Source organism: Squalius cephalus (genome assembly GCF_949319135.1).
Source record: "Squalius cephalus genome assembly, chromosome: 19".
Classification (NCBI taxonomy): Eukaryota; Metazoa; Chordata; class Actinopteri; order Cypriniformes; family Leuciscidae; genus Squalius; species Squalius cephalus.
The window spans coordinates 6,446,423-6,461,319 of NC_137140.1; the positions used below are offsets into that span (position 1 = coordinate 6,446,423).

Consider the following 14,897-nt stretch of genomic DNA (forward strand, 5'->3'; position numbering starts at 1 on the left):
GCGTCTCAATTGGCTCCCAAGCTCTCGAGCTCGTGAATCTGTATATCGTGTTCAGGAATTCGGGCACTGGTAAGGACAGTAAAGGACGCTGGCTCACTACACATTCAGACACTGATGACTCTATTTCCATAACAATGTCATCACTGTACAACATCACACCATGACTGGTATTTATGAACAACAGCAGAGCTTGATATCTTTCTGACATTACTTGTTATATTATTTAAAGTACATTATGATAAATACTTTTCTTTAGAAAATACTTTCTCTACGTGTGTAACGACTGAGACAAATCAGACACAATTATTTGTTAGATTTAACAAATAATCTTTAAATCTCACTCTGGGATCTATGGTCCCATCCCCCCAAGAAGGGTCTTGTTTTACCATGACTACTATCAGATTAAGTTGGTTTTATTGCTGTTAAAAATGTGGTCACGTGGAAAAAGCAGAGGCCATAGAAAAGACCCACAGCCCTTAAAACAGATTTTACATCAATTTATGGACGAACTGATCTATAAATGAACATGCACCCCAGGAAACTGTATCGTGTCTCCTATCTAATTAATCCTCATTTAATGACTCGCACTTTAGTGTACATCACCTTCTCTTAGAATGCAGTGTGTGTTTTTTATATCTATCTGAGTAGAAATGGACACAAACAGCAAGGCAGATGTCTAACCACACTTGAGATAGCGTCACAAATCCTCCCAACAGAGGAATCTCCCGCTTAGAAATCCCCCCTTTCTTATTGGTTGGGCCAACCCTGAAACCTTTCTCAGGCTTTAAATGGCCTCTACACAAGCCCTTCCCTCTCTTGGTCTTCTCTTGTAAGTTCGGGTTGCTGTCCTGCGGGGCCACACCAGGCCTTGACTCACAACCAGCCATGTGCTTATTCAGGAGAAAGAGGACTCTCTCAACCACAACAGAATCAAGGACAACCTCAGGAGTTTGCCACAACGTCTTCATTCAAGACAGAAGAAGTCCATCGCAACTCCCACCATTAACTCTTCCGACTTCCTCCCTTCTCCTGTTTGCTCTGCGTGTCCTCTCCGGCCCAGGGCCGGCAGGCCACAATCTACACTTCAGCCATGGGAGCCAGAGTCAAACCAACCACGCAAGTTCATCACCATTTCTTCAGTCAACGCTGAAGAAATCGATTGAGACTCATGGGACCATCAAAAATCCTTCTTCAGGAACTTTATGATATCTTTCACTGCAAAGGCCATGCAAGTATACATTTAATTAGGTTCTCTGAAAATGATAAGCCCGTTTTCTCAGAATGACTTTTCTCTCATACTCCAAGTCCGAAATCTCCATTTCAGTAGCACCTATATACACCAAACTTTCCAGTCTTGTGCCTAATTATATTATGATGACATTTACAGAGGGATTTGTAAATATATTATTCCTAGCCTGATTTATATAAAATTTTATCCCAAAAAACATGGCAAAAGCAAATTTTTTAAGGCTATTAGGCTATCTGATTTACAGGATAACAAAAGTAGATATCCATAAATCCCTCTGTAATTTTTTCCCATCTAATATGTGAACACAATGAAAAAAGAATTTTGAACCTGGCTTTATCCAATACTCAGATGTTGTTTTTTAAAATATGCATAAAATATATTTAAACATTAAATTACAGAAAACTTGTAATACATTTTTTCTCATCTTAATGTAGGTAATCAACTGGGACAGTTTCATGGTGATATCTGCTAGTTAAAAATGTTACCCTATTCAGCTGTAGTGTCTCGCGTTAAGTTTCGTGCTTCAAAGGGAGCATAGTGAGTATCAATGCTCCCTGATTTTGTGCATTGTGCACAGTGCATTGTGGGACTTTATAGGGTGCCCTGGAAGGATTCTGCAATTGAGACAGCTTTTAAAATGGATCAGTGCCCTGACTACTGAATTAGGGAGCTGATTGAGACGCACCAATGGTTATGTTGTCAGGGTTAGTCATGTTTGATTGATTTCTCACACCTTTCCCTCATTAGTTCATTAGTTCTTGTGTATTTAATGCCCTCTGTTTCAGTTCCTCATTGTCTGGTGTTGTTTGTGTTAATACACGCTGTTACATTGCTTATCCCTTGATTTGGATTATCGTTATGTGGGACTATACACATTTGTTTAATAAAGTTCACGCTGCATTTTAAGATCCTCTACGTCTCATCTAGCCTGGCAAGCCAGACCTACATCAAGATGTTAGGTCTGGCAACTCACCATTGGCACGGCTCAATCCGAGGGGCGGGATAAACGGTTGTCTCTCAAAATCCCTCTGCACGCAATAGGATAGCGCTATAACCAATCAGAGCAACGAAGAAGGCTAGTTGGTATATTAAACTTTTACCATATCCAGTCGGCAAAACTCCGAACACATCTTCCTTTTTTAAGTGCCGTTCTTTGCTCTTTTCTCAAAGAAAAGCTTAACTCCAAGTCCTCCAGAGTCGCGGCCAAAGCCGATTCGAAAGACCACTGTTCACCAGCAGCAGCAGCCATTCTTTGTTTTCAAGTAGCAGGGAACCGTCGCAACTCTGTCGTCATTATGTTAAGCCCGCCCCGCCTATTCTATGCACGATGTGATTGGCCTGACCTGAGTTTGGTTTTTCCAGCTCGAAAGTCAACGGAGAGTTGCTAGACTACACTGGCTGCAAAATAAATTTTGCTGCCGCTAGGTTGCATCTAGATTTCTAGGCTACGTCTCATCATCATCCGTCCGTGACAATTAACTGATTTAGAATTTGTCATATTATCCCAGATGTGTATATGTGTATATAGGGATGAAAAACAAGGCCGACTTGTTCATTGACATGCATCTCCTTTGCGTGATATTTATGTGAAATATCTTTAACTCCTGAATCATATCTGGATTTTTTGTGCATTTTAAACTCAAAGTTATGGTTGCGTAGTTAGCTAAGTGGCATACCATAAAGTAAACAATGTAATTTTAGCTTGCCAATGCCAACCAGTAGCCTTGACTTGACTATTTCTAAATCAGCTGTTACAGTCATTGAGCCGTTGAATCTGGGTCAGACTGTGAAGTATTTGGTAATCACTTTTTTATAAGTGTGTGACCTGATTTTATCCATTGTAGGTTGTTGCAGTTTTATAAAATTACTTCATGATCTGTATTTCTAGCCACAACCGTGTTCAGGAAATCCACATGATTCCTTTATTTATAATATTTACTAAGACTTACAGACCAAAGCCCACAACTTGGCTTGACTCAGTCCTGCAGCCTCTAACTCAAACCTGATAGTCAAAGTCTAGGACGTGAGAATCGACTGATAGAACTTATGTCTTCCAGATGTTCAGTTTTAATCTAAATTGTACATTTAAAATAAGTTTAGCATTGTATGGACACATTGAGTGAGTTGGCTGGTGTGCGTGGTGGGCTAAAAGTGGATGTGTTTGTTTCATGCTGTTAGAGCTTGGGATGGCCAGTGGTGATTCAGGTCCATCATTAGACAGACCCCAGGTGGCAGGAGAATAGAGCCACAGCAAACTGATTCTGGGCCAGTGTATTTGTAGCCTGTCTGGATTAGCCTTGCTGATAGCATCAGAGCTGCAGACTAGCCTATCAAGAGGTATGATGAAGAAGATAAGCATTTTTTTCCCCTGTGGAGAGGACCCTTACTGTTTGTTTTCAGCTGATTCAAATTTAAACTAGTATCTTATGCTCACCAAGGCTGCATTTATTTGATCAAGAATGCAGGAAAAAACACTATTATTGTGAAATAGTATTATTTTCTGTTTATTTCTGTTTGAATAAATTTTAAAATGTGATTTATTCCTGTAATGCAAAGCTGCGTTCTCTGCAGCCATTATTCCAGTCTTCAGTGTCAAATTTTTCGGGATTCTTTGATGAATGGAACAGCATTTTTTTTTATTTTTTTTTTTTATAGAAATCTTTTGTAACATTATAAATGTCTTTTCTAGGCCTGTCACTTTTGATCAATTTATCCTTGTTGAATAAAAGTATTATTATTTTTTTTTATCTTACTTGCTCCAGATTTTGAATAGTGTATTGTAGAGTATCACAGTTCCCACAATTTTTTTTTTTTTTCCAGCAAAACATTAAACAACAAATCATCATATTAGTATGATTTCTGAAGGATCATGTGACACTGAAGACTGGAGTAATGCTACTGAAAATTCAGCTTCATAATGACATAAATAAATTACATTTTAAAATATATTCAAATGGAAAACTGTTCTTTTAAATTGTAATGATATTTTATACTATTTTTTTCATAATATTTATTTTTAATAAATATATTTTTGATCAAATAAATGTTGCCTAAGAGACTCACAAAAACACCATACATTTATTCCAAAAATTATTCAAAATAGTAAATATAAGACGAAGTCTGAAGTTCTCATTTAGTAGATTTCACTATGACTTTTTTTATGTACAGTGACAAATGCTGGCATGTCAAAAAACACAGGTGTTTGATCCGCATTACCTTTCTGATCCAGGGGATATGAATGTTTCTTCCTTTGGCCAATCACATATCGCTGAAAAGACAGCAGTTTCTCCCTGAAGTCGGAGGGCAAGTGCTAATCCATTACACTGCTTCAAAACGGCTGCTTCGAGGATATTGACAAGCAAGTGCATCGGTACCGAAATGATAAATGATGTGCCTCGCTGGTGGGTAAATTCAGCTCTTTGGTGATTTCCAGTGCCTTCAGCTGGATGAGGACTTTGTGGCCTACTGACACACTTGCCTGTCAGTTTCTTCGAAGCGGCCGCTTGTAGAAAAGCGGCAAGCTTTTCATTGACTTTTAGCATTTTTAAGACTGTCTTTTTGGGCTCGTCATCTTCTAACATTACACTCTGACACAGCGTCTTTCTTTGCTGCTTAATGAGAGTAGTTTGACTCCGCTGTGTTTATCAGTCCTGGGGGAAACACTCAATTTGCACATATTTGGCACTACCTATTGGTGCGGGTGTATTATTGACATGTAAAAGTTTAGACGCAAAAGTAAAAAAAGTATTTGATACACTGCCGATTTTGCAGGTTTTCCCACTTACAAAGCATGCAGAAGTCTGTCATTTTTATCATAGGTACTCTTCAACTGTGAGTGACGGAATCTAAAACAAAAATCCAGAAAATCACATTGTATGATTTTTAAGTAATTAATTAGCATTTTATTGCATGACATAAGTATTTGATACATCAGAAAAGCAGAACTTAATATTTGGTACAGAAACTTTTGTTTGCAATTACAAAGATCATACGTTTCCTGTAGTTCTTGACCAGGTTTGCACACACTGCAGCAGGGATTTTGGCCCACTCCTCCATACAGACCTTCTCCAGATCCTTCAGGTTTCGGGGCTGTCGCTGGGCAATACGGACTTTCAGCTCCCTCCAAAGATTTTCTATTGGGTTCAGGTCTGGAGACTGGCTAGGCCACTCCAGGACCTTGAGATGCTTCTTACAGAGCCACTCCTTAGTTGCCCTGGCTGTGTGTTTCGGGTCGTTGTCATGCTGGAAGACCCAGCCATGACCCATCTTCAGTGCTCTTACTGAGGGAAGGAGGTTGTTGGCCAAGATCTCGCGATATATGGCCCCATCCATCCTCCCCTCAATATGGTGCAGTCGTCCTGTCCCCTTTGCAGAAAAGCATCCCCAAAGAATGATGTTTCCACCTCCATGCTTCATGGTTGGGATGGTGTTCTTGGGGTTGTACTCATCCTTCTTCTTCCTCCAAACACGGCGAGTGGAGTTTAGACCAAAAAGCTCTATTTTTGTCTCATCAGACCACATGACCTTCTCCCATTCCTCCTCTGGATCATCCAGATGGTCATTGGCAAACTTCAGACAGGCCTGGACATGCGCTGGCTTGAGCAGGGTGACCTTGCGTGTGCTGCAGGATTTTAATTCATGACGGCGTAGTGTGTTACTAATGGTTTTCTTTGAGACTGTGGTCCCAGCTCTCTTCAGGTCATTGACCAGGTCCTGCCGTGTAGTTCTGGGCTGATCCCTCACCTTCCTCATGATCATTGATGCCCCACGAGGTGAGATCTTGCATGGTGCCCCAGACCGAGGGAGATTGACCGTCATCTTGAACTTCTTCCATTTTCTAATAATTGCGCCAACAGTTGTTGCCTTCTCACCAAGCTGCTTGCCTATTGTCCTGTAGCCCACCCCAGCCTTGTGCAGGTCTACAATTTGTGACCCTGCCTGTGAAAACCCAGCTAAAGTCATTTTTTTGTGATTCAATGTTTTCTACATAAAATCATCCTACACAATGTAAAGAACATTCTGTGAAAATATAACCTTGATATCTTTAATATTGACTGAGTAAGGCCATGTCAAAGATTTGCTAAAATTCGGGCTCAGAAAATCATATTTTTGAGAAATTCCAATTTAAAAAGAGGTTATTTGTTAAAACTGCAACACATTTGATCCATAGTTATCCTGCATATGTGCCATATAACACATTAAAGCTGAGATTCTCCCCTTTTTAGTGATATATGAGACATTGGTGGAAAAATTCTTAAAGTTTTGTAAAACAGGTCTATTTATTATTATGTGCATGTCCAAAAAGCTAAAAGCATAAAAACATTGAAACGAATGGGGGTACCACAAGAGCTTGATCGTAGGAACAATTACCATGTCAGTTCAATGGAATGATTTAATGTATAACTTTATTAGTAAAATGTAATATCAGTGAAAAAAATGTCAATAATATATCAATTAAATAACATAAACATTTATCATTCTCTTACTGGCCCACGGTGTAACATTGAGTAAATCTGGAGTAAAAAAAAAATAAATAAATACAATTTCAAGGGATAGTTTAACCAAAAACTACAATTCTGTCATCATTTACTCACACACAAAACCGGTTAAATCATAATTTGGGTCAATTCCACCGAGATTAATATAAAGCAAGCTGTTTAGGCCTATAGCAAGCAGCTATTTTCCATTCCTGCTCATGCTTCGGTGTCGCCATATCAGATGTCAAAACAACGCATTACCATCCAGCAAATAACACATAGCAGGCCAAAAACGTCCTTAAAATAAGTTTAATATTACTGGCAGAATACTGAGCTACAAAACAAATAAGCAGTTCTTAAAATATTGGCTATGACAAGAAAAAATCACCTCAGACATCTAAACGCGGCTGACGCGGCTAAACGCGGCTTACATCTCCTTTTTTTTCCATTGTGACCTGATTACCGCTCGCGGATTGATATTAAAGTCTGTTTTTACTCTTTCTAATAGAAAAGACATAGAAAAGAAGTTCCTGAACCGAATGATATAAGAATCAGCAGTGTTGTTGCGCGAAATAAACCCAGAGACGACTGAAATCAATGTTTAGGAAGCCCACGTCCGGGTTTTTTTTTTGCGCAAAAGTATAACGTAGTGTCAATAAAATCATTAATTTCAGTATTTATCATGTTATAAATGAAAATGTAAGTATTGCATCTCAAAACCATTGGTATAATCTATCATTTACAGCAATAAACACACATGGCCTATTTTTGTCATTTTTATGGCTATGACTACTTTGTCGCTCGTTAACTCATAATTCGATTCTGCGACTTTAGCCGGGGTTTCACAGGCGGGGTCACATTTGATCCCTGATGTCCTTACACAGCTCTCTGGTCTTGGCCATTGTGAAGAGGTTGGAGTCTGTTTGATTGAGTGTGTGGACAGGTGTCTTTTATACAGGTAACAAGTTCAAAAAGGTGCAGTTAATACAGGTAATGAGTGGAGAACAGGTGGGCTTTTTAATCCTCTGGGGTCTGAGGTGTTTTCTGGGCCCTGGAGGTGTTCTGACATTTCTGATTATTTCTGTTACTTGTGACATTTTCATGGCTAAAGTCTGATTACACTGTATTAAGCACAAACTCTGCTACAATAATATGTCAGCAGCATGTATGTAAAAGTTTGTAGTTTTGAGATAATGACATTTATGCGTGGTTTGTGAAAAAAAACAAAAAACAATTGTCACTGAAGTTCATGAAACCCATATTGATTATTTCTTCACAAGACTTTTGAAAATTGTATCATGTAGCCTAGAATATTTGCTTCAAAACTATGTGAAAATCATCCTGACAACTCATTCAGATAAGATCAATATATTGATTTTAAATTTGTAAGACTTTTTGTAAATTTTGTAAATTTTGTGTGAGGCGTGAACACATCCTGAATATTTAATGGGTTTCACACCTGAGAAAGACAAAGACCCTCTTCTAATGGCCCTATTAGGAGCTATCAGGCCCTATCATTCTGAGCAACCTTGCACAAAGAATAAGGAGATTTTAAAAAGAATGGCTTTTTGATTGTTTATTTACAACACAACATAATCCAAAGATACACAAAAAATGACAAAAAAAAGCACATTATTGTACACACTGATCTAAAGAGAGAGACTTAACCAGTCACACACCTTTTTGCCATTCCTGAAACATAGTACATACCTGTCATTTCCAAGGTGTTTGATTTTTCACTTTACCATGTTCATGTACGGAGACTTATGTGAATGTTGAAGTCAGCAGGACTCCTCAGTGGGGCATCTGGTCCCTGAAAAAAAACAAACGCTGTGAACATGCTGATATCAAGAGAAACTATAGGGCTGTATGATTTGGGGAATACATTTTAGATTTTTCAGGTTAAAATAGCTTTTTAAAATGTACAAAATGCACACACACACACACACACACACACACACACACACACACACACACACACACACACACACACACACACACACACACACACACACACACACACACACACACACACACACACACACACACACACACACACACACACCAGGTTTGTTGTGCCTTGTAGGCATAAGCTATGTGCTGTGCTGCATAAAATAATAACAATAGCCTATCGTTAAAGAGGAACCCTTCAGTAACACTGCACTAGAGAAAAATATATTGATTATCATATGTTACTTCAATCTCATTTCATAATGTCATAATGAAAATAAACATTTGGAGTAAAAAAAAATGAAGCCTATATTGTTTGGAGCGTTTTGCTTTTCAAGCGCAAACGTGTTACTGAAGCATCAAGCCGCTCCAAACTAACAAATATAAAAACATCCTCGTGTCGGACATGTATATACATTTAGCACTGAAAGGTTGCCTACCAGTCTAGTTCACATTTCAACATGTTTCTATATATAGATGCATATACATGTACGACATCATGTTTTTACTCCAATCTCATTTCATAACATAAATTTTAATCTGGCACCACCAGTTTAACATGTCTTACCTTAAAAATCTTCTCATCTTCAAATCGCGTTCTTCTAATTCTTCTGAGGTAAATCCAAGGTAAACAGCACAGCACAGCACAGCACAGCACAAACACAGTCTTCCAAACTCGGTGAAAAGCAGCAGAGAGGAGTAAGTTACTGAAGTTTCTGATTCTTTGTTTTGAGGTGATGAGGGCGTTTACAGGTCTGCGTTTCTCCGCATGGATCATTTGCATGTCAATCGCTCGTGCGCGCGTGGGCGTGGTCACATTATAGTTAATTAGGACGTGTTTGAGAAACTGTACATGCCGCTGCTTTTATACGGATTACTTAAACAGATAATATTTGTTTTTTATATAATTTACATACTTTAAAAATATAGACTCCAAGCGTTGTATAGACATACGTTTCAAGTCTGTGTGACAAACATTCGCTGAGTTACGGGTCATTTTCTGTCGCGTTTCAGAATGAGTTTCTCATTGAGAGAGACGGCAAAACGCGCATCATGTTTATTTTCTTTACTTTACGAAAAACATAACATTTTGTTTTTATTATTTGTGTACACAAATAAAAGAAGACATTTAACAGTTTTAAATTATGTATAACACTTGCCTGTATGACAAAAATCGACAGAGTTATTTGAGTCTCTTTTGCACTGATAAGAAAAAAATCAAGTAGATCACGCCGGCGTGATTGCCGACCCCAGGGGGTTAAAGAAAAACTAACAGGTCTGTGAGAGCCGGAATTCTTACTGATTGGTAGGTGATCAAATACTTATGTCATGCAATAAAATGCAAATTAATTATTTAAAAATCATACAATGTGATTTTCTGTATTTTTGTTTTAGATTCCGTCTCTCATAGTTGAAGTGTACCTATGATTAAAAATTACAGACCTCTACATGCTTTGTAAGTAGGAAAACCTGCAAAATCGGCAGTGTATCAAATACTTGTTCTCCCCACTGTATAAGACGACCCCATTTTTTCAGATGTATTTCCAAGAAAATAACGTAGTCTTGAATTCGGAACAATACGGTACATTCATGTAAACCCCCACCCCCAATTTTTCTTCCTATATTTCGAGCATCGCAAACTGCGGGTTTGCTGTGCCTGGTGCCTTTCTGTGTTGGGGAAAGTTACTTTGAAAAGTAATGTATTACAATATTGTGTCACTCCCTTAAAAAGTAACTAATTGCGTTACTTAGTTACTTTTTTAGAAAAAGTAATGTTACTTTTGCGTAACTTTTTTTTTTTTTTCACCTGGGCTAGGCTTGTTTTTTATGGGAAAAAAGTTATATTTTTGGGCAAATGTAAAGACCCTTTTACACCAAAAGTGAAATAATAAGCCTCAGACTTGAAGGAAATGCTAATTCACGCTTGTACAGTAGAGGGTTGCAGCTCAAATAAACCTTTCAGCTGTGCTGCCATTCTGGATAACGGAAGAATAGGATGCAGGAGAAAAAAAAGTTTAACACTTACTTTTTGCTTAATTTTATCTGAATCATCGAAGGTCAGAAGCAAGTAAATTTGTCAATAAAGTGAGATTAAATGCATACAAATGTATGTTTTATTTAACATATGTAGTTATTGGAGGCTTGCATAATATTCTGATTCTGCATTTCACTGATTTTATTCATTTTGAGGAATATTGGTATATTTTTTTGTGCAAGTAAGAGGAGTAAATGCACGCTCACATTAGTCTAGAACTCCAATAACCGTCATGTTTACACACAACGCCTCTGCACTTCAATTTGTCTCAACATGGGGACGAGAGTGCTGTCAGTAAATACAGTGCTGTGCATAAGTTTAGACACCCATGCTAAAGTTGACTAAAAAGAGGAATAAAAAATCATCTTTTGGAAATTGAACTTAATGCCTTAATTTAAAAAATTAGGAAAAATCCAACCTTTAAGGACACCAATTTTCTTTGTGAATGAATAATGTATCATAAATAAATACATTTTCTTCCTTAAAATACAGGGTGCATAAGTTTGGACACCCCTATGTTAAATTCCCATAGAGGCAGGCAGATTTTTATTTTTAAAGGCCTGTTACTTCATGGATCCAGGATACTATGCATCCTGATAAAGTTCCCTTGGCCTTTGGAATTAAAATAGCCGCACATCATCACATAGCCTTCACCATACCTAGAGATTGGCATGGGGTACTTTCCATAAGATAGCTATTAGGCTAACTGAAATAAAACCATGCCAATCTCTAGGTATGGTGAAGGCTGTGTGATGATGTGCAGCTATTTTAATTCCAAAGGCCAAGGGAACTTTATCAGGATGCATAGTATCCTGGATCCATGAAGTAACAGGCCTTTAAAAATAAAAATCTGCCTGCCTCTATGGGAATTTAACATAGGGGTGTCCAAACTTATGCACCCTGTATTTTAAGGAAGAACATTTATTTATTTACGATACATTATTCATTCACAAAGAAAATTGGTGTCCTTAAAGGTTGGATTTTTCCTAATTTTTTAAATTAAGGCATTAAGTTCAGTTTCCAAAAGATGATTTTTTTCCCCTCTTTTTAGTCAACTTTAGTATGGGTGTCTAAACTTATGCATAGCACTGTAAATGAGAAAACAAAGTAACTTGCCTTATTTGAAAAAGTAACTCAGATATTTTGTTGTCAATTTGAAAAGAAATGCATTACTTTACTAGTTACTTGAAAATGTAATCTGATTACAAAACTCAAGTTACCCCCCAACACTGGTGCCTTTGCTCTGCTGGTGTGTCTCTGTTCTCTTTTCTCTGTTTAGAGATTTCTTAATATTTCCGCACAAATTACATTTTGGGAAATGATTGCAATGCAGTTTGTGTGCAGGTCTGGAATAGAGAACCAATCATGTTTGGAGCAAAAAACATCCGGTTCTGATTTATGGCCAACTGACTGGTGCATCTCTAATGCCAATCTTCTGACCGCAACACTGTGTTATATAAAACCTTCATCACCCCCAACATGCCTTTTATGTGAATAACATCCGATTGTAAATATCGGCATACACATCTTTGCTTTTACTTGCTACCTTGTAACAAACTTGGCTTGTAACTTAAGTAAACCAATAGTCACTTAAAAGTTCAGGGCACTCACAAGGCATGAATGATTAAGAGAAAAAAACAGTATAAATACTTGAAATCAGACAAAGATAGGCATAAGCAGATTAATCAGAAAAATTAACACTCATTCGAGAGTCCTTGATCAAATAGTCCATGCGTGAGAAGTATTGTCCTTATGCGTGAATCCTTAGTTCTTGAGCCCAAAAAATGAATCAAGATGTCCAGAAAAAATGGTAATAATCCTCCAAACTTGACAAAACCAAAATACCAAAAACCCCAAGTCTTCTCTTGAACCTCGATGGGTAATTAATCCATAAACGACTTCAAAAGAGAAGGCTAAAAAACACCAATCTGTTTGGTTCAAACAGAATCACCTAACATGCATGCTGTCTTGCCAAAACCTGGCTTGGCCTTTTCTAGTAAAGAAGGCCTTCCTCCTCTAAGGTGCACTCCTGTCAAAATAAAAGTCAATTTTGCCAACTACAGGATGTTTCTGCCCCAAACATAAAAGTCCCACATACAAAAGACAGAGAACTTCCACTAAGACCTGAAACCAATTGAATCATACCTATACTTATTTTACAGTATTTTATCCTCCTTCACATGAGTAAAGTATGTGTATTTCTCTTAGCCCTAATATAGAAGTGTCACAACCTTATTGTTGCCAGCATTTAGCCTGAAGTGTTTTCTCAGACCTACTTTATTCTAAGTAGGGCCCTCGGAAGCTTTGGTATTATTTGAAAACTGCATGAGGTGACTGATGAGCTCTTCAGCCAAGCCTGTTGTTGAATTTCCCATGAGTTAACGCAGAGGAGTTGCGTGTGTCTTGCGCATTAATCCTGAAATAACAGTCCCAGGCCCTCTCAGTATGGTTTCACTGCATCTCATCTAATAGTTTAGGCATAATATTTTGCTAATCCTCCACTCCTTTATTTTTTTCCTCTTTTCACTGGCCTATTTCTCTCAGTGCCCATTACATTAGAGAGCTCGTTCCTTTACCAGTCATTTCACCTCCCCCACTCTCCTCGAAACTTCTGCTCATGTCTGCTGTCCTAATGAAATGAGACTGTTATTGGAATGTATTAGGCCAGGCTCGCTCCAATCCAGGCGACTGGCACGGATGCATTTCCAGACTGTCATGCTTACTTTCATGAACAGAGCATCATCAATGGACTTAAGGATATACCTTCTGATTGCTTTCAGATGGCAAGGTGGAGGTGACCAAGGAGGGGATGAAACTCTGCACCATGGGACCGGGGAAAGTGTTCGGAGAGCTTGCCATTCTCTACAACTGCACCAGGACTGCTACGGTACAGAGTGAGTGAGGAGAACAATGCACCTGCACATTTACAGTTCAAAAGTTAATTCATGGAAATGTATTGTACTTTTTGTGCAAAACGTCTGTTAAATATGAGCACATGAGATTGCATTTGCAAAATGCAGACACGCATGCTCATACATGAATGTGCACATGGAAAGACCCTTTCTCTTTATAACCGTGCAAAGACGAACCACAATCTGGAGTGAGTAACCATGGAAACACATACACTGTGTTGTCATCCTTAACTTAGCTAGAACAGCTACTCTCAGGAGGGAGTAACCATGGAAACCACACACACACACACACACACACATACACACACACACACAGACACACACACGTGTACACTATATCTACATATATGAAGTAGCTTAAATGACTTACATACTTTTTTTCTGCCCCTTTAAATATTTTAATGCAAAGCTTTAAGGCATGCCAGCAAAACCAGTAGAGAGTCTTGTGATAATAAACAATTCAAATATTGTTCTTTATTGCTCTGTTCTTGTTTGACAAGGTCTTGTATTTCTAAAACAATGTGACAAGCTGATTTGTATGCATGTCAGCCTGGCGAAATAATTTGCAAGCCTGACTTAATTTAATTATCAAAATGTACAATGGATAATGGCTCCGGTTCTTCCCATGTTAAACTAAATGCAACAATGTGTTTTATTAGAAAATTGCATATTGTTTATTTTGCTGCGTGATAGTACTTCAATCGTTACTAAATCACTCATCTTTCGTGTGTTTGCATCCTTGTTATTGACACTGGTAGAAACTGGTAGCATGAAATAGTGAGATATATACCAGCAACGGAAAGAGGTGAGTCAGAATCTCAGTGTCTCATCTGCATCTCTTAAGTGCGAATGCTAGGCCATTTCCTCAGATTTGAAGAGAGTCACCAGGATGAGAAACACAACCACAAAGCCATTATGTTGTCATGTTGAAGTACAATCTTCAGCATCTTATTTTTTAGCTTTTCGCCTCTGAGGCAAATGCAAAAACAAGTTATCCCCATCTCTCATTCTGTTTGCCCTCCCCCCCGCCCTCTCTCTCTCTCTCTCTCTCTCTCTCTCTCTCTCTCTCTCTCTCTCTCTCTCTCTCTCTCTCTCTCTCTCTCTCTCTCTCTCTTTCTTTCAATGTTTTCTGTGAAGCAGCTGTTGCTTTACAAGATCTGATTAAATATATTTTGCTGCTGGTTCTGTTTCAGTTTTTTTTTTTTATTAACTGATTGTATTGCTAAGATTTTTCCCTTTCTTTTGAAGTTTTGCAAGATATATGATGAGAACAA

The 14,897-nt window shown here is 38.2% G+C and overlaps 1 protein-coding gene across 3 annotated transcripts in view; it reads left to right on the top strand.

The window, feature by feature from the left end:
* Nucleotides 1-14,897, top strand: part of prkg1 (protein kinase cGMP-dependent 1) — a gene marked incomplete at its 3' end in the record, with an annotated part of 171,914 nt that overhangs the window by 50,814 nt on the left and 106,203 nt on the right. For all 3 annotated transcript variants that reach the window (XM_079851685.1, XM_079851684.1, XM_079851686.1), the window contains exon 3: nt 13,492-13,605. In XM_079851685.1, the coding sequence (XP_079707811.1) occupies nt 13,492-13,605 (114 nt within the window). The remainder of the gene's footprint in view (nt 1-13,491; nt 13,606-14,897) is intronic.